The 24,084-nt window shown below is 41.1% G+C and overlaps 1 protein-coding gene across 1 annotated transcript in view; it reads right to left on the reverse strand.

Moving 5' to 3' along the window:
* Positions 1-24,084, reverse strand: part of LOC120534684 (zinc finger protein 208-like) — a 139,471-nt gene that overhangs the window by 111,968 nt on the left and 3,419 nt on the right. Inside the window, exons 2-3 of the mRNA XM_039762274.1 lie at positions 20,653-21,180; positions 5,747-7,360 (exon numbers count right to left, since the gene is read on the reverse strand). Of these exons, the coding sequence (XP_039618208.1) occupies positions 5,747-7,360; positions 20,653-21,180 (2,142 nt within the window). The remainder of the gene's footprint in view (positions 1-5,746; positions 7,361-20,652; positions 21,181-24,084) is intronic.

A 24,084-nucleotide genomic window follows, 5' to 3' on the forward strand; every position in this document is an offset into this window, starting at 1 on the left:
CCCCAATTCACAAATCAAAAGAGAATCACCAACTTCCACCTAACAGTCAGGTCTTCAGGATGCTACAGGACCTCTTCTAATGGCCCAGTCAGATGCTGATCTGCTTCTGCTTAAAGCACTTTGAGTTACATTGTTTGTAAGAAAATGTGCTATACAGTATAAATAAATGTTGTTGTTGTTTGTTGGATTTTACCGTCTTCTTCTTGGCTGTCCTCTCTCCTTTTAAAATGGTGCAGTTAATGCAGATTACTCTCAGAAAACAAAAAAGGAAAACCGGATGTCCTACCTTCTGGGGCACTGCTGTCAATCACAGTCCGTAAGTACTATCCACACAAAACCTATCGACAGCAGAAAAACACATTTCTTTTATTTATGTGTCAGCGCTACAAGTTTATTAACAAATAATTAGGGAGAGGGTGGGAGAAATAACAATATGCAACATATGAATAGAAATAAGCAAACAATGACATTGGAGTCTTATTGTTTCTTCCCAAAACTGTGACAAATAGGCCAGGTGAAACACAAATTTAATTGTGGTCTTTGTAAAACTGTTTATTTAAATAGTTTAAGCTCAAAGGAGAGGCGGGCAATGTTCAAAATACAGAAGAATATCCATGTAGCATTTTTGATGGACCAAAGAGAGTAAAAAAATAAATAAATGATTGAAGGAAGTTTCTGATTTGAGAGGATTCCAACGGTGCAGGACTGGGTTTGCTGGTTTTAGGTTTATTGTTTCACTGCAGGATTATCAGTTACAAATAATGTCCTCCTTTGCTCAGTTTCACTTGTGAAATTCTTATTGTCCTTCTTGTTGTCTGAGTTTGTTAGTCATTCTCGTGAAGGCTGTTGTGTTGTTGGTAGCAACTGCACTGGAGTCTGAAACCCAGCTGCAGTATGATAGGTACAACATTGCTTTTGGTTTAAAGTCTTTGTTCATGACAACTCCATTCCCATTTCCTCACTTATCTGATGTGTGATTAGTAAAAAAAAATCAGCATGGAATCAAGCATTTTCAGAAGGAACTTCAACCCTTTTGTAAAGTCCACTTTGTATAAGATCCTCTATACACTGCACCATCTCCAGTCTTGTCCCATCTGGTGTTTCTATAAACAGATCTGGCAGTGACGGCGGCCCTCAAATCTAACTTCAAGAACAATCAGTTTCTTGAAATCACAAGACGTCCTCCAGAGAAATTCATAAAGGAGCACAGCAACCGGCATCCATTTATGAAGTTGCCGCCATCTGAACGAATTACTTTTATTCACTTACTTACTCATTCAGATATGTTCAAGACTGACATCAGTACACAACTGATTTAAATTATTTGCAAAATTAATTTGAGAAGTCCACAAAAAAAAAAAAGAACTGGATGGAGGAAACAATCACAACAGAATGAAGGCTACAGTATCACTGAAGCCATAACAGACTTGTAGACTTAAAAAAAGGCCAAACAAACTCAACAGCAAACAAATAACATTAAAAGTGGGAAAGTCTGAAATATGGGAACATCAAATATATTTTCCATGTAACACTTTTTCTTTTGCTGATGTAGATCGTGATCTGCTTGGGGTCAGAGTTGGTGGGCAGTGTATTTCCCACTGTATTTGTAGTTTGGCCAGTTGTCCTTTTTTTCTGCTTATCCAGCAATTTACCAAGTCTGTACGATCTTTATGTCTGCATGAAGTGAAGGAGCACCTTTACTTCCTTTGAATTGCTGGCCAAACTTCATAATTGAGGTTTTTTTTGGGCTTTTTCTGTTACATTTCAATACGTCTTTACACGTTGGTCTTTGGAGAGCATCGGGTAAGCTAGAAATTCAGTGATTGTTGAACTGTTCATGATGTCTGTTTCAAGCAGACCCATTCTCATTCAGATCTTGGGATGTAATTTGAGAAGCTATGGCGGTGTGCACAGACGCAGCGGCTCGGTGCTGTTCATTTCTGTGTTTAGTGTGCATGTGTGTGTTAGTATTACTTCTTGTTTTACCTACGTCTTGTCGAGCCGACAACATCTACAGCCGACAAGAACTTCTCAGGGTCGGAGTGTGCAGCGAGGGGAGTGTTTCACCAGAGTTTTTCTTCTCCCACGACATTACGGCAGACATAGTGAGGAGTCTCGCCTCTCCTTGGATTATCATCCCCACGGGCAGACGAAAGAGGTGGCATAGAGAGCCAAAACAAAAGCTAGGCTGCAGGCCTGGCGTGTTAGCGAGGTTACATAGGCATCCTGTTAAACCACCACTCCCCAGTGTTTTCCTCACCAATGCCAGATCTCTCATCAACAAAATCGATGAACTGAGGCTACAAGTGGCAACAAATAACGTCGTAAAGAACAGTTGCGTTCTGTTGATCACGGAATCCTGGCTTCACTCATTGATCCTGGACTCTGTTATCCAGCTAACAGGCTACACTGTACAGCACCATGACAGTACCAATGACTCCAGTAAGAGCAGAGGAGGGGACCTGTGTGTGTACGTAAATAATAACTGGTGTACAAATACAGTGACTGTAGACAGTCACTGCTCCCCGAACCTGGAGTATGTGACTGTTACATGCAGACCCATATACCTCCCTAAAGAGTTTACTGTGGTCTTGATTACCGCTGTTTACATAGCACCAGACGCTAATGCAAACTTGTCTATTGAACTTTTACACTGCAGTATTAGCAGTCAGCTGACCAAGCACCCTGATGCTTTGTATATCGTTGCTGGGGACTTTAACCATGTGGATTTAAAACCTGTGCTCCCTAAATTCCATCAGTACGTCAAGTGTGCCACCAGAGGAGCTAACACTTTGGATAAAGTCTACACAAACATTAAACAGGGCTACAGGGCTAATCCCAGCATACATTTCACTCCGGAAAACTTCCCCTAGCAGCACAAGGACAGTTAAAACTTGGCCAGATGGAGCCTCTCAGCAGCTGCAGGACTGTTTCAGTAGGGCCAACTGGGACATCTTTGAACGCCCAGACCTTGAAGTGTTTAGTGATAGCGTACTGTGTTATATTAAGAACTGCACAGACATTGTCACAGTGGATAAACTTATCCGAGTCTACCCCAATCCGAAGCCCTGGATGACCAGGAAAGTCCAGAGGTTGCTAAAAGAGAAGAACACTGCCTTCAGGTCTTGTGACAAGGTCCTTTACAGTACAGCCCATGCCAGCCTAAAGGGGGACATCTGAGAGGCCAGTCCAGACTATAAAAGGAAGATTGAGGAACACCTCGACAGCAACAACAGCAGGCAAGTGTGGATGGGTGTCCGGCGTATGACCAACTACAGGACTAGACCCGGAGCTGTGGGGGGTTATTTATCACTGGCTGAGGAACTTAACCACTACTTTGCCCAGTTTGAAGTAGATTCACCAGAGAAAGCCAGACCCCATCCAGAAACCAACAACAGTCCCATCTTCACAGTGGGGGAGCACGAGATGAGATGCACTCTACAGGCTGTTGACCCACGGAAAACAGCTGGACCTGATGTCATCTCAGGATATGTGCTGAAAGGCTGTGCAGACCAACTGGCTGGGGGATTCACCAGGATATTCAACCAGTCTCTGTCTCAGTTCACTGTGCAATCCTGCCTGAAATCCTCTGTCATAGTGCCTCTGGCCAAGAAACAGACCGCCACCAGTCTTAATGACTACAGGCCAGTTGCACCGACCCCTGTGGTTATGAAGTTCTTCGAGAAGCTCATCAGGAACCACATCATGTCATCCATTAATCCCATACTTGATCCGCACCAGTTTGCCTACAGAGCAAATAGGTCTACAGAGGATGCTGTGGCCACTGTTCTCCATGCTGTTCTGTCCCATCTGGAGCAGCAGGGAAGCTACACAAGGCTGCTCTTCATAGACTTCAGCTCTGCCTTTAATACCATCTTACCCCACAGACTGGTGACCAAACTGTCAGACATAGGACTTCCACACTCCACCTGACTTTGGATCAAGGACTTCCTGAGTGATCACACTCAGAGGGTTAGAGTGGGCCCCTACATCTCCACACCCATCAGCCTCAGCACTGGTTCCCCACAGGACTGTGTGCTGAGCCCCCTGCTCTATACCCTCTACACCCATGATTGTATTGTATTTCTGTCCACCACAGTATCACCATTGTTAAGTTCGCTGATGATAGCATGGTAGTAGGGTTCATCTCTGGGGGGGATGAGTCCACCTACTGGGATGAGGTGGAGCGGCTGGCAACATGGTGTAGGAATAACAACTTGCTCCTAAATACAGCCAAGACCAAGGAGCTCATCGTGAACATCAGGAAGAAGGCAGACAACATCCAGCCACTCATCATCAACGGGGATTGTGTGGAGAGGGTCTCAGACTTCCACTTCTAGGGAGTCACCATTAGGGAGGACTTGGCCTGGGGAACAGACACTGCTGAGGTAGTAAAGAAGGCCCAAAAGAGACTCTACATCCTGAGGGTTCTCAGGAAGAACAACATCCCTGAGAAACTGCTAGTGTCCTTTTACCGCTGCACAGTAGAGAGCATCTTGGTCTACTGTCTCTGTGTGTGGTTCTCCAGTTGCACAGTAGCACAAAAAAAAGAGCTCCACAGGGTCATTACGGTCGCCCAGCAGATAGTTGGTTGTCCTCTCGCCTCACTAGAAGAACTACATAGTTCCTGTTGTCTCAGGAACATCAAGAAAATTCTTCAGGACCCATCTCACCCAGGACATGCATTGTTTGAAAGCCTGCCTTCAGGCAGATGTTTCAGATCTGTAAAGACTAAGACAAATAGACTGAGAAACAGTTTCTATCCTTCAGCCATCACCATGCTGAATGCTGCTAAGTGGTCAATCTGACCGAGTGCACCTTCATGTTTATAATACAGCCCTAAGTCAACATTGGGTAAGGGACACGTGAAATATGACATATGTATGAATGGAAAACAGTGTTCTGCTGTTATAGTCTATTTTGGCACTTATTTTATTTATTCCCTCTTATATATTTATTTATTTTAGTTTTAACTTGAGTGTTTGTGTTTTTCTTGCACCTAGATTTCGTTGTACAATGTCTCTTTGCTACAATGACAATAAAGATTTTGATTTGATTTGATGTAATGTATTGATATACACGAGAATCATGGCATTAATTGCAGCACATTTCTTGCTTTATACAGTTCAGTTTATGGAAGTCATTTTGTGGAGAGTCATGGATTCCAAAGCTGTAGGGTAGAACGTTGCTTGTTAGTTGGTCAACGGCTTAACTTTTGTTGCCTACAGTGAAGGCACGCCAGAGGATATTCCTATTTTTGCAACTGTATTCTTTAACAACAATTTGTCTTAGTGTCTCTCTCAAATATTCTTGCCATTGTTTCTATCAAGACAGGAGTGGACCTCACTCTTTAGTGATTACTGTTCAGTTGTACTGCTTCATTTCTTACCCTTTTAAGTTTGCAGCGAGGGCTCGGCGTAGCACCTGCATTGATCCTAATAAGGCTTTGTTTTGCAATTCATATGGGGTAATGATAGTTGGTCCGATGTCAAGATGGGTCTTAAAGTTTCTTTTTTAATTAGTCCTGTTGTTCTCAGCACAATGGGCACTATTTCTGTTGTTTGTTTCTACATTTGGAATGACTTGGAGTGTGTTTCCTGATACTCTGTTATTTATTCCTTTCCATTCTTAGTACTGAGTAGCCATTAGGAGCTGATACTTCTATTATCCATGCTTTCTTAGACTGTTTTTCTTTTAATAAAAGTATATTTCATTTTATAGTATATGTTTTTTCATCAGGTGGTACTGGTATGAATTCTTATGTGCCTTTGAAAGATGCTAGCCCTGGTAAATCTTTTACTACATTCGGAACACCAAAATGTCTTTTCTCCAGTGTGAAATCTTTTGTGGTACCGAAGGCCTTCACTGCTGGTGAACTGTTTACCACATTCAGAACAACAATATGGCTTCTCTCCAGTGTGAATTCTTTTGTGCCTAAGAAGATGGCTAGCATGGGTATATCTTTTACCACATTCAGAACAACAATATGGCTTCTCTCCAGTATGAATTTTACTGTGCTCCTGAAGATGATCAATGAAGTTAAATCCTTTACCACATTCAGAACAATAATATGTTTTCTCTCCAGTGTGAACTCTTTTGTGGCGTCGAAGGTTTGAGGCAGTGGTGAATAGTTTGTCACATTCAGAACAGCAATATGGTGTCTCTCCAGTGTGAACTTTTCTGTGATTCCAAAGGCTACTATATCTGGTGAACTGTTTGCCACATTCAGAACAACGATATGGCGTCTCTCCAGTGTGAATTCTTTTGTGGACTTGAAGGTATGAGGCAGTGGTGAATTGTTTGTTACATTCAGAACAACAATATGGCTTCTCTCCAGTGTGAACTCTTCTGTGATACAAAAGGCCACTATTGCTGTGGAACTGTTTGCCACATTCATTGCAACAATATGGCTTCTCTCCAGTATGAATTCTTTTGTGGAGTTGAAGGTTTGAGGCAGTGGTGAATCGTTTGTCACATTCAGAACAGCAATATGGTGTCTCTCCAGTGTGAACTTTTCTGTGATTCCAAAGGCTACTATATCTGGTGAACTGTTTGCCACATTCAGAACAACAAAAAGGCTTTTCTCCAGTGTGAACTCTTCTGTGATAGTAAAGACCAATATTGCTGGTGAATTGTTTGTTACATTCAGAACAACAATATGGCTTCTCTCCAGTATGAGTCCTTCTGTGCTTCTTAAGGGATTTACTGGATACCAATCCTTTACCACACTCTGAACAATGATATGGCTTAATTCCAGTGTGAATTCTTTTATGTTTCTGAAGGTTGCTAGTGCAGTTAAATCTTTTACCACATTCAGAGCAACAATATGGCTTCTCTCCAGTGTGAATTCTTTTGTGGACTTGAAGGTATGAGGCAGTGGTGAATTGTTTGTCACATTCAGAACAACAATATGGCTTCTCTCTAGTGTGAATTGTTCTATGGTACTGAAGGCTATTATTGCTGGCGAACTGCTTGCCACCTTCAGAACAACAATATGGCTTTTCTGCACTGTGAATTCTTGTATGGATGTGAAGGGTGTCTATTTGTGTGAATCGTTTGCCACATTCTAAACACTGGTAAAGTTTCTGTTGTGCTTGACTCAGATGATCATTTCTGGTTTCACGTTTGCTTTTAATCATTTTCGTCTGGTCTTGGTGGATGGCGGCTGAGTCTAAATTGTGCATCTGAATTTGTGGATTCATCACTGACAGAAAAACATTGTGCAAAGAAGCAGGTGTCACACTCTCTGATCCAGATTTCAGTTTCTTCATATCCTCATCACCGGATGTCTGTTGAGATCTGTACTGAGGAGATATCTGAGCCAATGCGGGTAAGATGAAGCTGTACTTGTCTTGTGAAACTGTGGAAAATGAAATATAGAAATAAAAGTGAGATTTTGAAAGAAAGACATCTGTTAAGAGACAACTGTTTACTGTAAATATTAACCCAGGTTCATTTTATTGATTTTGATTTGATTGCAATCCTAACTGCAAAGAAAAAAATAAATAAAAAAAAAAAACTTTGTAAATATTCAGTTATGGAGAAATAATAAAGGGAATGGAAATTGTTTAGTTGTGAGTCGTCTTCCATTAATATATTTAAATGAAACTTAGACAATTCTTATAATTCAGTAATGTATTTGTAGACCATTTTGGGTCCAGTATAGTTTTCAGAAAAGCAGACAAAGATAAATGAGTGCATTTGGGATTAAACTCTGCATAGACATGAAAACAAGCCGAGGTAAAGGACTGCACATTTGCATTTGTTTTCTGAATCATTGCATTTAGCTCTTGTTTCACTTAGCTGTGTATTCTTAAGATCTAATATTAAAGTAATGGCATATTATAATGTCATTCAGGAATTTTAAGGAAGCTTTCCTAAAGTACGATATTGTAACTTCCCTCCCAGAAATGCCATAACCATCTTTGATGTGGTGGGTCGGAGGAAAATTGACCAGAGTCCAGTTTATAACTTAATTTCATCTTTTGAAACTCGAGAAGATTCCAATGCTTTACAAGGTGAAGAAAGAAAAAATATATAAAAATAAATTAGGCGACACTAAGTAGCAAAGAGTAAAGTAAGGTCCAATGGCCAGGAGGACAGAAAAAAACAAAACAAAACAAAAAAAAAAAACTCCAGAGGACAGGAGAAAAAAATAAAATCTGCAGGGGTTCCGATGCCACAAGACCACCCAGCCCCCACTGGGACGCTACACCATTCTTAGCCTATGGACTTTGTTGAACCAGATGCTAATCAACATACCGAGACAAAATAGCCACCTGGAAGTCTATGCAAGATGACCTAACTATTATTTTGGTTGTATTATTATTTTGCCAACACTCATTTGAACTACACTTATATTTTGGGGATATTATCTATAATACCTACAAATATATATCATTACCATCCTGCCATGAATGTTAAGGGGTAATCTCAGAAAAATGCAGGAGGATGAATGATGGACTGTCTGAGCGCAGCTTGTGGGACTCAAGGACTGTGTGAGGAACACTGGGGCACCTCAAGGAACAGTCCTGTTTCACCTCTGTACACCTCGCACCAGGGGCCTCATGTATAACGTCGTGCGTAGAACTCGCACAATAACATGGCGTAAGCACAAAAGCCGAAATGTGCTTACGCACAGAAAAATCCAGATGCAGGAATCTGTGCGTACTCCAACTTCCACGTTCTTCCGTTACATAAATCCCGATCAGCGTGAAAACTAACGCTCGTGCACGCGCATTATGTAACGCCCCAAATCCTCCCAGAATTACGCCTATTTGAATATGCAAATCAATATAAATCGCCCTTAAGCGCAGCCTTCTGTGAAAAGACAATGAGAAAAGCACGGGGAAAATATAAGAATTTCAGCGAAAACCAAGTGGAGGCAAAGGAAAAACATACTATTTGTTCAAATAAATCGTGGTATAATCAACAAAAGGAAGTTGATCGAGTGACATAGCGTGTTGGAGAAACTTGAAAGCTCACATTCACAAAATCGCACAGTGCCGGAAATAAAAAAGAAGTCACATATCAAAGTTGCCGTGAAAAGAAGAGTTGTAAGCCCACTGTCTGAGTGTCATATGAAAGCTTATTAGGGTACAGAGAAAAAAGGCACACGGTGGGGAAAAAGCACGAAATGTCAACTTTAATCTCGAATTTTCCACTTTAATCACGTAGTTTATTTTGTCATTTAGTAGAACATTATAAACTTCATCTTAAAATCGTTTAATTAACCAGTTTCTCAAAATTACATCGTAATTAAAGTAGCACGTTAAATGCTTTGTTTTGTATTTGATCTTCTACTCGTATGTGATCTATGTGTGTGAATCACTACTTGCTTCTTAAACTGGCTCTCTTCCTCCAACTGGACACAGAGTCCATTACATTTGTGATATTACAGCTCTCTGAATAACTAAAATACTGAGATGTATACGTGATGTCATTTTCATGATGATAGGAGCTAAAGCACATTATTAAACATGTGTTTCATGAGCCTCGTGCTCATGACAAGCATTTATCTTTTGTCGAAATTTGTCGCTGCGTTTTTAGCTGTGTTGTTATTTTCTCTTTCTGTTTTATATTCAATATATATTTTATGCGCCCAAGAGTCCTTGCTTTTCTTTCCCCAAGTAACCGATCGCCATACAATCAGCTCTGTAATAGACGTTAAGCCATCTGTAAGCTTAGCGCGATTCTTCAAAACGCTTAAAGAACATTGAAATATCTTCGTAGTACATGTTTAATTATTCTATCCTTCACGACACTCCCAGTGAAGAATATAGATTATTTAAATGAAGTTAAAGTTTTATGTGTATAATTTAACAAACATATTTTGCTGCATTTCACCTTAAAAATGATATCGCATCATATGTAAATACGCGCTTTATAAAGTGGCCCAGGTTGTGAGATATTATAACTGTAGTGCAAGTTTACAGTGGGGTGATTGTACTTATAAGTACAAACAGTTCTACAAGGAGCAATTGATTGAGTGCATTTAAAGTTCTTGGGATTAAACTGTTTCTGAACCGCGAGGTCCGTACAGGAAAGGCTTTAAAACGTTTTGCAGTGGCTGAGACAGCGTGTCCTTAAAGCTGTATACCGATAATTCTCTTTCCGATCAGCTGCTGCTGTGATTCACACTCAGATACAGTGATATAAATACTCTGAGTCGTGCAGTGAGAGTAATATGGAAAAAGATGATCCTCTGTGGCAACTCCTAACGGGAGGAGCTGAAAGAAGAAGAAGAAGAAGAAGAAGTGAGAGCAGTTATGGTATTTGGAATACTATGGCTGTTCCCTGGACCATTATATTGTTACGAGTTAATTACAATCAGATGCATTACACTAATAAACAATATGCGGTTAGTTTCTGTGTATTTATAAAGCCGCGTCATGAAAATAATGAGTAATCACACAAGAACAGTAGCACTGCTTTGACGCTGGGTGCCGCCAGTTTGCAAAACCGAGCGGAGAACTTGCGTACGACAAGGCATGAGGTACCGTGGAAAAGTGCGTGGCTTTACGCCAAGTGTAGGTTTTATACATCGTGATTTGAACGTGGAAAAGTTCTTACGCAACATTTCTGTGCGTACGCACCGTTTATACATGAGGCCCCAGGTCATGTCACCTGCAGAAATTCTAAGATGATTCTACATTTTTGGGGTGTATTGATAAGGGGTTGAGACAGAGGACAGGAGTCAGGTGGAGAACTTTGTTTCTTGGTGCAAAGTCATTTGTCTGCATCTTAACATCAGCAAAACCAAAGAGATGTTCGTTGACTTTTGGCACACTATGTCCGTTCACTATTCAAGGAATGGATGTAGAAATGGTCCACTCCAACAAGTACTCGCGGGTCCTCAGCAATGACAGGTTGGACTAGTCTTGGAACACAGAGGGACTGCATAAGAAAGGAGTTTCTCCACTGGCTGTTCAGGTACTCTGTCTAATTGCCTAGGATAATACAGTCAATTCTCATTGTCTGTGGGATTTTCCCCCTTAAAAGCCAGTGGAAAAGGAAACTGCAAATTCTGAAGAATAACTGTGTTAGGTTTCAGTGGACCATATTCACTATACACTTTTGATGTTACCATAAACACATTACTTTGTGTTTTGAAAATCAACTAAGCTAATCATAACGTGTTTGCACTGCAGGCCACCAGGCAAAACACTTTCATTAGCACTACGCTTTGCAGCCATTGATGAAATGTAACTGAAAAAGAGAGTAAAACACTGATAGCACGTGGGATGATATCAGAACTTGAAAGCTTTTTAACTCAACTGAAGCTGTGAGAATAAAGTCATGAAACTGCTTCGGCAATACAGACAGATATAACCACTCTAACATATTCTGTTAAGGTGCCACAGCGGTTCTTCAGAGCAATGCCATAGGGGAACAATTTTTGGTTCCCCAAAAGATCTCTCCACATTTACCATTTATTTATTTAGATGCATAACCGAGTTCATAAATTAAATAACCATGAATAGATGGTAACAGATGTGTGAACTACCAATGGTTCCTAAGTTTAGGACTCTTGCTGCATATATCCAGTAACAAAGGCTAAGTTCAGGTTTCTTAATCTGTTAGTGTCCTGCCTACCACCATACATTAAGGATTTGTTTATTGATTTACTTTGTCTACATTTTAGGAAGTTTGCAAAGCACAAAGACCAACTTTATATGCAAATAATCAATGAATTGGTGCTTGGTCACACAACGACTCTATGAGGGACCACATAACCCAATAAGGAACCATAGCATGCAATTAAAGAACAAGGATTTTAAGAGTGTACTTGGGTCTCTATGACTGAAAATGGAGGGAGGAAAGGATTCACATGGGCAGAGTAAGCAGGTATCATTGGGTTGGGTGCAGGGAAATTGAAGTTTGATGGCACACTGGCTCTGGTCCCATTGCGGATGCAGCCCCAAAGAGGAAACCAGGGTGTGGCAGAACTGGCTGTGGAAGGATCTCACTCCTCAAAACTTGGTAATGATCCTTTGTCAGATTCATTTTGTCACAACTTTTACTTCCTCAATAGTCTGGTTCAATCGTTTTCCAAGATTCCACCAGGACATGGCTGCTCCGAGGATCTCACTAAACCATCTCATCAGCAGTAATGATGGTGTGTGTGCACAAAAGGCAGGGCTTATTCAGTACAAGTTTATCACCCACACCTTCTGGGAACACCTTGTTTGTGGGAAGCAATTGCAAGCCTGGATCCTCCTCACCAACGGGGTTTAATAGCTTGCACAAAAGTTAAACCATTTTTTGCAGGGCACATACAGCTAAAGCCATTAAAGACCTGCTCTTCCTTAGCGTTATGTGTTACTACTGCATGATAAGCCTCTCAGAAATTTTTTTCTGCGTTATATTGTTGAGAAGAGGTGCAAGTAGACCTCAGGTGTTGCATAATGGGTTACACTTTCCTTTACTCAGATTAGTGAATTTGCGGAAATGGAATCTGTGGATAAAGAAGATTTACTGTAGATGTGAAAGAGAGGGGGAAGTGTTGAGTTGCAAAAGTAGCAGTGGCAGTTTGTAAAGCGGAGTGCTGGGGTCCTAAATCTAACCCTAACCCCCCCAGACATTTAAAAAAAAACCACATTAATTAGGTTATGTGAAATAATCATGAAATAAATTTGTTTATTGGCACAGCATGCCTGGTGTCAGTGAATGTCAACCTCCATTAAAAATTAGTTCCGACTTGAATTTGTATAATGCACACGTACCGGTCCCGGTAAATAACGACGATTGGACGACGTCACAGCCATGTGTGCATGCCCCTCTGTCATGCACCTCGACACACTACCCATCAAATGAAAATTCAGAGTCTCGTCTTTCCGATGATATAAACCATTTTGACACACAACAACCACAGCACTGACACTAAATCCTTTTTTACAGAGAAGTACATACTTTTTAAGAGCTGAATTTTCCTACCTTTGACTACCTTTGACGGCTCTCTGCAAGTCAAACATCAATATTTCCGAGCAATATTGATCTCATTCTGTCCGTAAGGCTCCAGGGAATATAATCCAGTAAACCGATTAGGTCCAAAACACACGATAGATCCTCAAAGAGACAAAAACTCCAGAAAACGTTTCTTAACTTGAGACTAGCTCCGACATTTTTTTTCATTTCTATTGGTCATATCAGACGTAATTTGTTTCTGTTGGCAATAACCATGCTAAAGCATGTTACACGGAAGTGTTAGCTTCTGATTGACATCTAAGTTGGCGAATTACGAGGGGTCTGGGGGGTGACTGGCACCTCGTATAGCCAACGAGTGTCACAGACAGCTGAACGATGACGCACAACTCCAAACCCTGGTAGAATCTACCAGTTTGATTGGACGCTGTGAGTGACACTCCAAACTTACAGCCAATGAGCAGCTGAGCACGCCGATATGTAACTTGCCATGCCAACTTGTAAACAAAACCGATCGGAGCTGCGTGAAGCTGGCATTTGTGCCAGTCTGCAGACTTGGTGCGTGGTTGTTTATTGTGATTTCACCAAGTTTTTTCGCATTTTAAATATGGATAAATGTACAGATATACGTAAATACACTCTCGATTAAGTAATAGAGGCATGTACGCGGCGTGACAGTGATCTATCATACCAGGTGACGTCTAATGGCAGAGAGCGACATGTGACACGCCCTTGTGCTTTCTGCCTGCTAGGGATTGCTGCCATCGAGTGGCACGTGGAAAAACGCTGAGCTGTATTGTAACAGTTTGTAAAAAATGTATATAGTTTGGGTGCATTTTATTAAAAAAAAAGTAAAAAATAATATATATATATATATTTTTAGCCCATAAGACTTGTTTTGACTATTTTTATATTGAAATGTGTATTTTTTATTGTTTTTATTATTTTGATAACTAATAGAGTGACACTGTGTGTAGATATAGATTCCTTTAGGTGTAAGCTTTCAGTAGAGCCCTCATTGATATCTGTGGGTTGAAGCATTCAAAAGTTATTACACTTTTTCCATACATTCCAAAATGTGGATAATGGATAAACCAGAGGTCCCACTAAAAAGCACCTGGACATGCCCACATAAAAACTGGTGTAAAAATGTCATTTTACAGGTATTCTTTTCAAATTTGACATGTGAGTAGTCAACAAGTTATTCTGTTGGTACATAGTGTGTTTCTGTCCCCACCTACCTACTGCAGCTATAGAGGCCTTTATTTTTAAAAAAAACTTAGGCGAGAACAAAAAAAATCATTTTTTTTGTGAGTTCTAATGTGCATAACTTTTGATCAGTCACACCTACAGTGATTCTGACTACTAAGGGTGAAACTAGAGAATGTTACCTTTACAAAGAGACCAAACATGTGTTTATACTCCAGATAGTTCAATAACAGCAATGATTCTAATTTGGAGAGGTCAAATTACAGGCGATTTAGCAAAAATGACCCTGCTTGATAAGGGGTTAATTTCTGTGTGGGGAAAAAAAAACCAAAACAAAATCTGTGTGAATACCAATGGGATGCTGGTCAAATGAAAGTCTTTGCAAGTCTTTGGTCTTTTGGAAAGCAGGTGACCTGAGTCTGCCCTTTAATTGGTTGTTTTCAGATTTTTCTGGACAAGCCCACATTTATTGCCAGTGAGTTAGCATTGCTTTAGGTTTTTTAATCTAATGTGATTGGACAATCTTCAAAGCACTATGTCATGTTGACATCAATGGTTCACAGTTCCCACCTGCCTTTAACGTTACATAACTACAGATGAGTGAGCACGACTTATGACAAACAGAGTTGGCTAACTGGGTATGTTGTGAATGATGACTTTTCTTTCTTTCCCTGTTTGCTGTTTCAAAGTGTTGGTACCAAAGTGTTGTGGACAACAATGGGGATCCAAAATCTATAACATCTTTTTGAAAAATGCAAGTGGCAGGAATGTAGCTGCAATTGTCTAGACTATAGCATGAGGCTACATATTTTGGCAGACTTAGTATTGCTGAATAGCTAGATGAAGGCTGAAGGATTGACGTTAGAATGCACAACAAAGAGGTGACCAAAAATAGATACAGCCTTTCCAGAATAAAAGACTATGGAATTTTGTGGCGCATTTCAATTGGCTTTGTGTGGCCATGATGAGAGCAAGAACTCTTGGGCCTTGTTCACACGGGCGTTAAGTTTTTGGATAACGAACTTGCTCTGAATGTCCTAGACGTTTATGTTGCATTTTGTGGTGGCGATCGATTGACTTCTACACCGGCGTTTGTTTGTCTCTGTCTAACGCCAGCCTGCAGCCCAAATTGTAGTTTGTGTGTTAACCTGTGGAGGCAGTGTCGGGAACTGGATATGAAAGCCCTTGTCGTTTTATTTGAGGTGCCTCCTTTCAATATGGACCATTTTGCTATGTTAGATATTAATCTTCTTGTTTTAAAATACTGTAATACGGCGACGTAGGGAGAGAAAAATCGCCCGCTACTGGGTTCATCCTCTGACTGCACAACGTCGGCTTAAAGGAAGTTTTTTTTGTGCTTTATGAAGAAATGCGAAAATTTCCGCGCAAGTTTTTAATTACTGTCGGATGTCGGTTTCCACTTTTGATTGTCTGCAGCTGGTGCAATGCCACATTGCACGCCGATCAACCAATATGCGACTTGGTGTTAGCGAAGAGAGACTACTTGTCACTTTGAGGTAAGGAAACAGTAGTCGAGTGTGCGCTTACACCCCCCTTACATAATCGTTATCAAATATTATATTAGAATATAAATTAATAGGTTCATGGTTTACAAATTACATGAGACAATAAAATAAAAGAAGCGATATGAAAATATATATGTTGTATATGAAAACATAAAATATCCGGTCCTCCGAAGCGTAAAATAAACGCGCAGAAAACGAACTAGAAGCGGTTTCCTTGCGTTCGTTGGGTTTTGAACGCCAAGAAAAAGCTGCATGCAACGTTTTTTTGATGCCGTATAAACGCGCTGCCGGACAAATGCACGTCACCAAAGCCCATGTGAACACTCTCATTGACTCCTACGTCTAGAAAACACTCGGCGCTTGATCCGCGCTCACGGACGCTACGAACGAAAAAAACGCTCGATTTTTACGCCCGTGTGAACAAGGCCTTATAAGCCAAAAAGTGATCAGTTCTCTAAACCATGCATTGAAAAGGTGGAGAACGCAGTGGTGCCTAAACCTGTAATGTAACAACAGTTATCTCGGTAACAAAGGGCCTTCTTTTACTAGGCATTCTACAGCTCCTGCAGGTATAAGCATTCAAAATATGCACAAGTACTCACAGAAACAATTCAATGTTATGCTAAGTATTGTTATTCATTTCATAAAGTGGAAACTAAATATTAATAAATAGACATGATCAAAATTATTTGCACACCACCTGACAACAGACTTGCAATATCATGATTCAGGTGGTTTTCTATTCTTGCAAGCATTTTAAACTCAGCCTTTGATGCTCCTGTTCCATGCTGTATTGTGCAGCTGCCTTTTTGTTTCCTTTTTCATATTGTGCACAGTGATGGATGGCTAGGGATCTTGCCCAGCCGGGATGCCCTATTAAAGAGAAGACCAGGGGAAGGAACATACTATATGACCAGCAGTACTTCCCCCGGGACATGAGAGGGCAGCCCCCTTGGTTTACACAGGGGCCACGGAACTGGAGCTTGTAAGCTCAACTCAGCAGGGGTCTGTGACCACCGCTAAGGAGTGCCTGGACAGATCTGGAGTCTGGGCATGAAGCACTTCCGCCACGGCCAGAGGTGCTGCCCGAGGAGGAGCTGACTTTATATGCAGCACTTCCGCCACACCCAGAAGTGCTGCCGGATGTCAATCGGAAGACATCTGGAGCACTTCCGGGTGCAGTAAAAAGGAGGTCACCTCACTCCTTTCATGGAGCCCAAATTGGGAGGCAGGGAACAGAGCGTGCAAGAATGGAGTGGAGGCAGCAGAATGAAAGAGAAGAAAAAGAAGAAGAACTGTGTATGGTGGTGATTGATACACTGTGTGTGCTGTAGAAGAAAAAAGAGAATAAACGTGTGCTTTAGGACAATTGATGTCCGTGTCTGTCTGTGTCCGGGGTTCAAGTTCACAGCACAAAAACAGATCTACTCTGGCATCAGAAAGTGCGAACAAACTTGTGTGCCTTAGCAACTGGCTGACTGTTAAGAAGGAAAAATATCGACAGTGGCCTTGAGCAATGTTACAGCTATGTCTGACATTTTGTGTTTTGTTTGTCATAATTTTGACAATATAGAATTCTGATCATAAATTGAATTTCTGAAATCCACTTATTTCCAGTATATCACAATGTTGACGTTAATATATTTATTGCTGACGTGATGAAGTAGTAACTGTACATGTTTACATAATTCATAGTGTAAAACATTCAAACATGCTTTTCTTTTTATACTTTGTGTGTTTTACTAATTGGCCTACTGTTTGTTAAGGTTATGCAGATTAAGAAGGTTGAACTGAGCGAGAACTCGATGAACAGAAAAACATTCACTTGCCAGTGTTGTTCACTGTCGGCTATTATTGGTATCTGTAGTTTGAGTGCAATCATGCCAATTTATTGTTTTTTTTTATTTTTTATTTTGTTTTGCTTTTTGCATCATTGTAAGGCCATCATAAGGTTTAGTTTTCTTCCTAAAGTAGGAGAGAAGGAAAGATTTTTTTAAAAGGCTGGGTATTTAGATTTGTGTGTGTGCGTCTTTCAGCGTTTTTTGCCTTACAGAGCAGGGTTTATTTTTTAGAGGATCCCCCTCATTCAGCTGCTGATGGTCAAGTTCTATAAACCATCTTATCTCGGTAAAATTTTATTCACCGGCCTAGTTTCATATATGTCCACCCACCAACAAATTTCTGGCTAGGCTACCATTACTTCTACTACTACTACTACTAATTATTATTATTTACTTTTATGTAGGGCTTTACTCACTACTCAAAGTGTTCCGAGTGCAGGCCACATTACAGTTTGTGTAGGTGTTTTTTCTTCTTCTATAATCCAGAGCTATGAAATGCTGCTTCAGCTTGTCCCACCAAAAACTGCACCCATGCCAACATTTTTTTTCACCAGTCACCACTGCTGAAGAGACAACGTAAGGGGACAAGACCCCTGAGACAAACAGGAGCTGAAGATGGCTGCACTACGGGCTTGGCAGAGCATCACCAGAGAAGATCCTCAGCATCTTCTGGTGTCTGTGAATCGCAGACTTCAAGCAGACATTGCATGTGAGGGATAGGCGACAAAGTCCTAAATATGACAACAGCTTCAATAGAACTGCCATTGCTGTTTCCCAATAGTATTGTAATTTCAACATGGTGTGACTAAAATGTCCCCTTAAATGGAAGTCTGCAATGCGCACTTTAATCACATCTGAACTGATTGACTTGGAATTTTAAACTGTGGAGCAGAGGAGTAAATCGAGGACAAATGTGTCATTGTCCCAACCATCATGGAGGGCACATATTATTATTATTATTTTATATAAAAACTGACTACAGTGAAAGGTCAGGAGAATTCAAGAAGCTTTTCTTTCTCTGAATTATCCGACTTGAAACTTTGAGTTTGTAGGGTGGTAATGTGGCATTTACACACTTGTGATCATATTTATCATGTCTGATAACACAATGACACAGCATGATGCTCTGAGAAGCAAACTTCCCTGTTGTTAATCTAAAAATCTGTTGATATCAATAGTGAGTTTGACGTAATTCAACAATTAAGAAATCACCTCTTAAGCAAAATTCAGTGTCAGTTGTGAATCAAATGTTTCTTGTTTTGTCTATCATGGTGCAGTCCCACTAAAAGATTATTTACTCCAGAACAGTATTCCCAAGGTCATATCTATTTGGTGACTCCCACATTTAAACAGTGACACATGACACACTGTAATCAGAATAAAAGTGTAATATTTCACTGTGCTCTGTGCAACTATTTTATATCTGCTTGTCTTTTCTTCTCACATGTTCAGCTAACACAAAGCCGGATTTAGCACCCCGGGTTCTCATCATTTAGAACTGCTTGGCAATCATTATTTCCCATGGGCTCACTACCTATGGGAGGAGCCAAGGAGGTCGGGTGCAGTGTGAGTTGGGTGATGGCCGAAGGCGGGGACCTTGGCGGTCTGATCCTCGGCTAGATATAGGGTTAGGGTTAGGGTTCACCTCGATGCACAGCTTGGACAGTTCAAGTATCTCGGGGTCGTGTTCACGAGTGAGGGAAGAATGGAACGCGAGATCGACAGGCGGATCGGTGCGGCATCCGCAGTGATCCGGGCTCTGCATCGTTCTGTTGTGGTGAAAAAGGAGCTGAGCCGTAAGGCAAAACTCTCAATTTACCAGTTGATCTATGTTCCTACCCTCACCTATGGTCATGAGCTATGGGTAGTGACCGAAAGAACGAGATTGCGAATACAAGCAGCTGAAATGAGTTTCCTCCGCAGGGTGCCTAGGCTTTCCCTTAAAGATAAGGTGAGAAGCTCAGTCATCTGGGAGGGCCTCAGAGTAGAGCCACTGCTCCTCCGCATCGAGAGGAGTCAGATGAGGTGGCTCGGGCATCTGATCAGGATGCCTCCTGGACGCCTACCTGGTGAGGTGTTCCGGACACACTGGAGGGACTATGTCTCCTGGCTGGCCTGGGAATGCCTCGGGAAGAAGTGGCTGAGGAGAGGGAAGTCTGGGCATCTCTGCTCAAGCTGCTGCCCCCGTGACCCGATCTCGGATAAGCGGAAGAGGATGGATGAATGGATGGATGGATGGATGGATAGGCAAGCATAAGAAGACAAGATAGAGACAAATACAAAAATGGGCATTGTACTATTTGTGTGTGTCAGATTCAGCATGACATTGGATCTTCTTTGATTTGTTTGGAATGGCATGATTTACCTAAGTGGGGGCCTGCACATTTAGAAAGAGTATAAAGGCTTGGAACATTGCCCGGTACACCTTTGAAGCCAACAGACAGATGGTAGATAACGTCATCCAATCCTGAAAATCCTTCCAAAACAGTGACGAAAATGGCAGACCCTACACATTGGACCCCCACTCTCAAACTGGGCTCTTGCCATTGGCTTCCTTCATCTGTTATGCAGTGTTAGCTGTCATTAAAGAAAGCTAAGTTATTTCTCCTATGTTATTTCTTACCGCTGTATCACTAAGGGAGTGGTATTGACATTATTATATTATATTTGTATAGTTTCGGGTTATGTAACATGCTGCAATTACAAAAGAACTTATTCCAACAAGGGAGCGAGTGCAGCCTGCTGGATAGAGACATCACTTCATTACCACGAAATGATATTCGATGGCAGTAGCATCTTAACTTGTACTGTGTATGTCCAGTCCTGATAAGCAACTTGCTCTAACAAATTTTTTCAACAATTGCTGGCTGCTCATCTGACTGCACTCATACTGACATTTTATTTTTCTTAATGCTAGTCAATGCCAACCATGTTACTGTTTAAGAAGAGTAAAGGTGATGATTTCTGATGGAAAGAATGGATTTTTCTCTCACAAAACATGAAATGAATGGTTTAACTTGTTGCCCCAGAATGCTCAGACCAAAACAAGCCTGGAATTCTGAAACTAGTGATTAAGAAAAGGATGTGTGTGTGTGTCGGATCAATCCTATCAGCCCAGAGCCTCAGGTTAACTGTCGTATTTTAACACCTACCTTCTTCAGGAGGCCTTGAACCTGATTCTTTGGCAGACCTCTTCATGTCAGCTTGTGGCTTCTCATTGACCAAGTGATGCTGTAGGGAACGGTGACTGCTGGGTGTGAATCCTAATCCAGGAGCCTCTTTATCTGAATAAAAATCCTGCCATTCAGATTTACATTTGAGATTTTCTTCCTTTATGTCATTGGCCGCTTCGTTTTTCTGCAGATTGGGGCAGTAAGGCATTAGCTTGGGATCTACCGTAAAGTCCATAGGTCCATCTTCACAATCTTCTTGCTCCTTATTGTTCATGCAGACACTCTCATCTTCAAGATGTTCAGACCTCCATATACAGTGTTCTTCATCAACATCTATTCCATTCATTAAGAGGAGTCCCCAGTGTTGTGTGGGATTTATCCACTCCTTGCTATTACACACTTCTTCTAAGACCCCCTCTTCACATTTGTTTTTCACATAATGATGTTCCTCGACAGCTATGCACTCCTTCTCCATACTGGATAACGAGATAGTGGCTTCCTTGTTACCTGTAGATTGAAAAGAGTAGAGGTGAGAAGTACAAACATAAACATCACTTAACATAGAGTCAAACTGTTTTCACGTTCTTGAGGAGCTGGACGGTGTCTCTGATGATTCTGAGGTGGTAGGCAGGGATGAGAGGTTCCAAAGAGCCATCCCAAAACCAGTTCCCAGAAACAGAGAGGTAGTGATATTTGAGGAGTCAATCATTAGGGGGATTGAAGGGCTAGTGTGCTCCAGAGACAGAGAGTCTTGCACAGTGTATGCCTTCTGGGTGCAGAGGTGGGGGACCTCACTGGAAGGGTGGATAGGCTCTTGGCCAGAGCGGGGTTGGATCCAGTTGTCATTGTCTATGTTGGAACAAATGACATACATAAGGGTAGTCTGTCAGTTGTGCGATCCAAATTCAAAGAGTTAGGTGCCAAGCTGAGGAGAAGAACTGACAAGGTAGTCTACTCTGAAGTCCTGCCTGTGCCACGCGCCAGTCCAGGTAAGACTGAGGAGATCAGAAGGCTTAACGCGTGGCTCAAATCTTGGTGAAGGGAAAAAGGCTATAGGTGTATGGGGCATTGGGACTCCTTTTGGAACAGATGGGACCTGTTCTGCCACGGTGGATATGAACCAATGTGTTGGGAAGGCATTTAAGTAGATTAGTCAAGGATTATTTAAACTAGGGTATTGGGGAAGGGTGTTTAGGACAGGAGAGGTTTACATCTATGTATGGAGGAACACACAATGGTGTAGAAATAAAAATGTGCAGTAATGTAAATTATAAGCAAACATTAAAAATAGCTTACCTTAATGCTATAAGTATCAAAAATAAGGTAAGTGAGTTGGAGCTGTATGTAGCAGAGCATAATTGTGATATTATAGCAATACCGGAAACCTGGCTAAATAACAAAGATGGGGATGAGTGTAACATAGAGGGATACACATGTTTTAGGAAGGATAGACAGAACAGAAAAGGAGGTGGGGTTGTTGTTTATGAAAAACAGAATTTAAATTCAAGTCCTCTTCAGTTGGATGATGAGCCCCATCTTAGTGAGGACATGTGGCTTTGCTTGGAAAATATTAGGGAAAGAGGTCTTATTTTAGGAGTGTGTTATAGACCACCCAATGCAGACAGTAATTTCAACACACATCTTTTTTAGTAATATCAAAAAGGCAAGTTTACAGGGAGATATTATAGTCATGGGGGACTTTAATTATCCAAATATAAACTGGAATAACCTTACAGATGGAGGAGCACAAGAGCAGGAGTTTTTAGAAGTAATCAGCGACTGTTTTTTAACACAGCATGTTAAAGCACCAACACGGGGTGAAGCCTGTCTGGATTTAGTATTCTGTAATAATCAGGATAGAATTGAGGGTGTAGAGGTGATTGAACCACTAGGGTCAAGTGACCAGAATGTAATACAATTCTCAGTATTTTGTAAGAGTACAGATGCAAAGACTAAAATTGTTAAGCTGAACTTTGGTAGGGCTAATTTTGAGCAGATGCAACAAAGAAGAGGGCGAACAGACTGGGATAGGCTTTTAAGTGTGGAGACAGTTGAGGAGCAGTGAAACAGGTTTAAAAATATAATCCAGGACAGATACATACCTAAAATTGGAATTAATAGGAATTTTTAAAAACCCACAGTGTGTTAATAAAGAGTTAAAAAAAGAAGTTGCAAAGGAAAAAACTGCTTTATAAGGCATATAAGACTAATGACTGCAAAGTGAATCGTAGGGCGTATGAGAACATGAGGGCAACCATTAAGAAGGATATCAGGGAGGCTAAAAGACAGTTGGAGAGGAATATAGCAGATAAGGCGAAAGAAGACCCCAAGAGATTCTTTCAGTATTTTAGTAGTAAAAGAACAGTGAAGGAGGAGGTCAAGTGCATCAGGAATAGTAAAGGGGAATTAAAAGATACAGACAATGAAATAACAGATGCCCTAAACTAACATTTTTCTGAGGTGTTTACAAGTGAACAAGTGGATAACCTGCCAGAGGTAAACACAACTACTAAGGAGGTACTGAGGGATTTGGAAATTGTAGAGGGAGAAGTGCTGCTCAGATTAAATAAGATGAAATCAAACAAATCACCACCCCAGATAATATTTACCCTCGAGTTCTTAAGGAGGTTAGCAAGTACAAATACAGTGGTGTGAAAAACTATTTGCCCCCTTCCTGATTTCTTATTCTTTTGCATGTTTGTCACACAAAATATTTCTGATCATCAAACACATTTAACCATTAGTCAAATATAACACAAGTAAACACAAAATGCAGTTTTTAAATGATGGTTTTTATTATTTAGGGAGAAAAAATCCAAACCTACATGGCCCTGTGTGAAAAGTAATTGCCCCCTTGTTCAAAAATAACCTAACTGTGGTGTATCACACCTGAGTTCAATTTCCGTAGCCACCCCCAGGCCTGATTACTGCCACACCTGTTTCAATCAAGAAATCACTTAAATAGGAGCTGCCTGACACAGAGAAGTAGACCAAAAGCACCTCAAAAGCTAGACATCATGCCAAGATCCAAAGAAATTCAGGAGCAAATGAGAACAGAAGTAATTGAGATCTATCAGTCTGGTAAAGGTTATAAAGCCATTTCTAAAGCTTTGGGACTCCAGCAAACCACAGTGAGAGCCATTATCCACAAATGGCAAAAACATGGAACAGTGGTGAACCTTCCCAGGAGTGGCCGGACGACCGACCAAAATTACCCCAAGAGCGCAGAGACGACTCATCCGAGAGGTCACAAAAGACCCCAGGACAACGTCTAAAGAACTGCAGGCCTCACTTGCCTCAATTAAGGTCAGTGTTCACGACTCCATCATAAGAAAGAGACTGGGCAAAAACGGCCTGCATGGCAGATTTCCAAGATGCAAACCACTGTTAAGCAAAAAGAACATTAGGGCT

This window comes from Polypterus senegalus, chromosome 8, assembly GCF_016835505.1.
Source record: "Polypterus senegalus isolate Bchr_013 chromosome 8, ASM1683550v1, whole genome shotgun sequence".
Lineage (NCBI taxonomy): Eukaryota > Metazoa > Chordata > Cladistia > Polypteriformes > Polypteridae > Polypterus > Polypterus senegalus.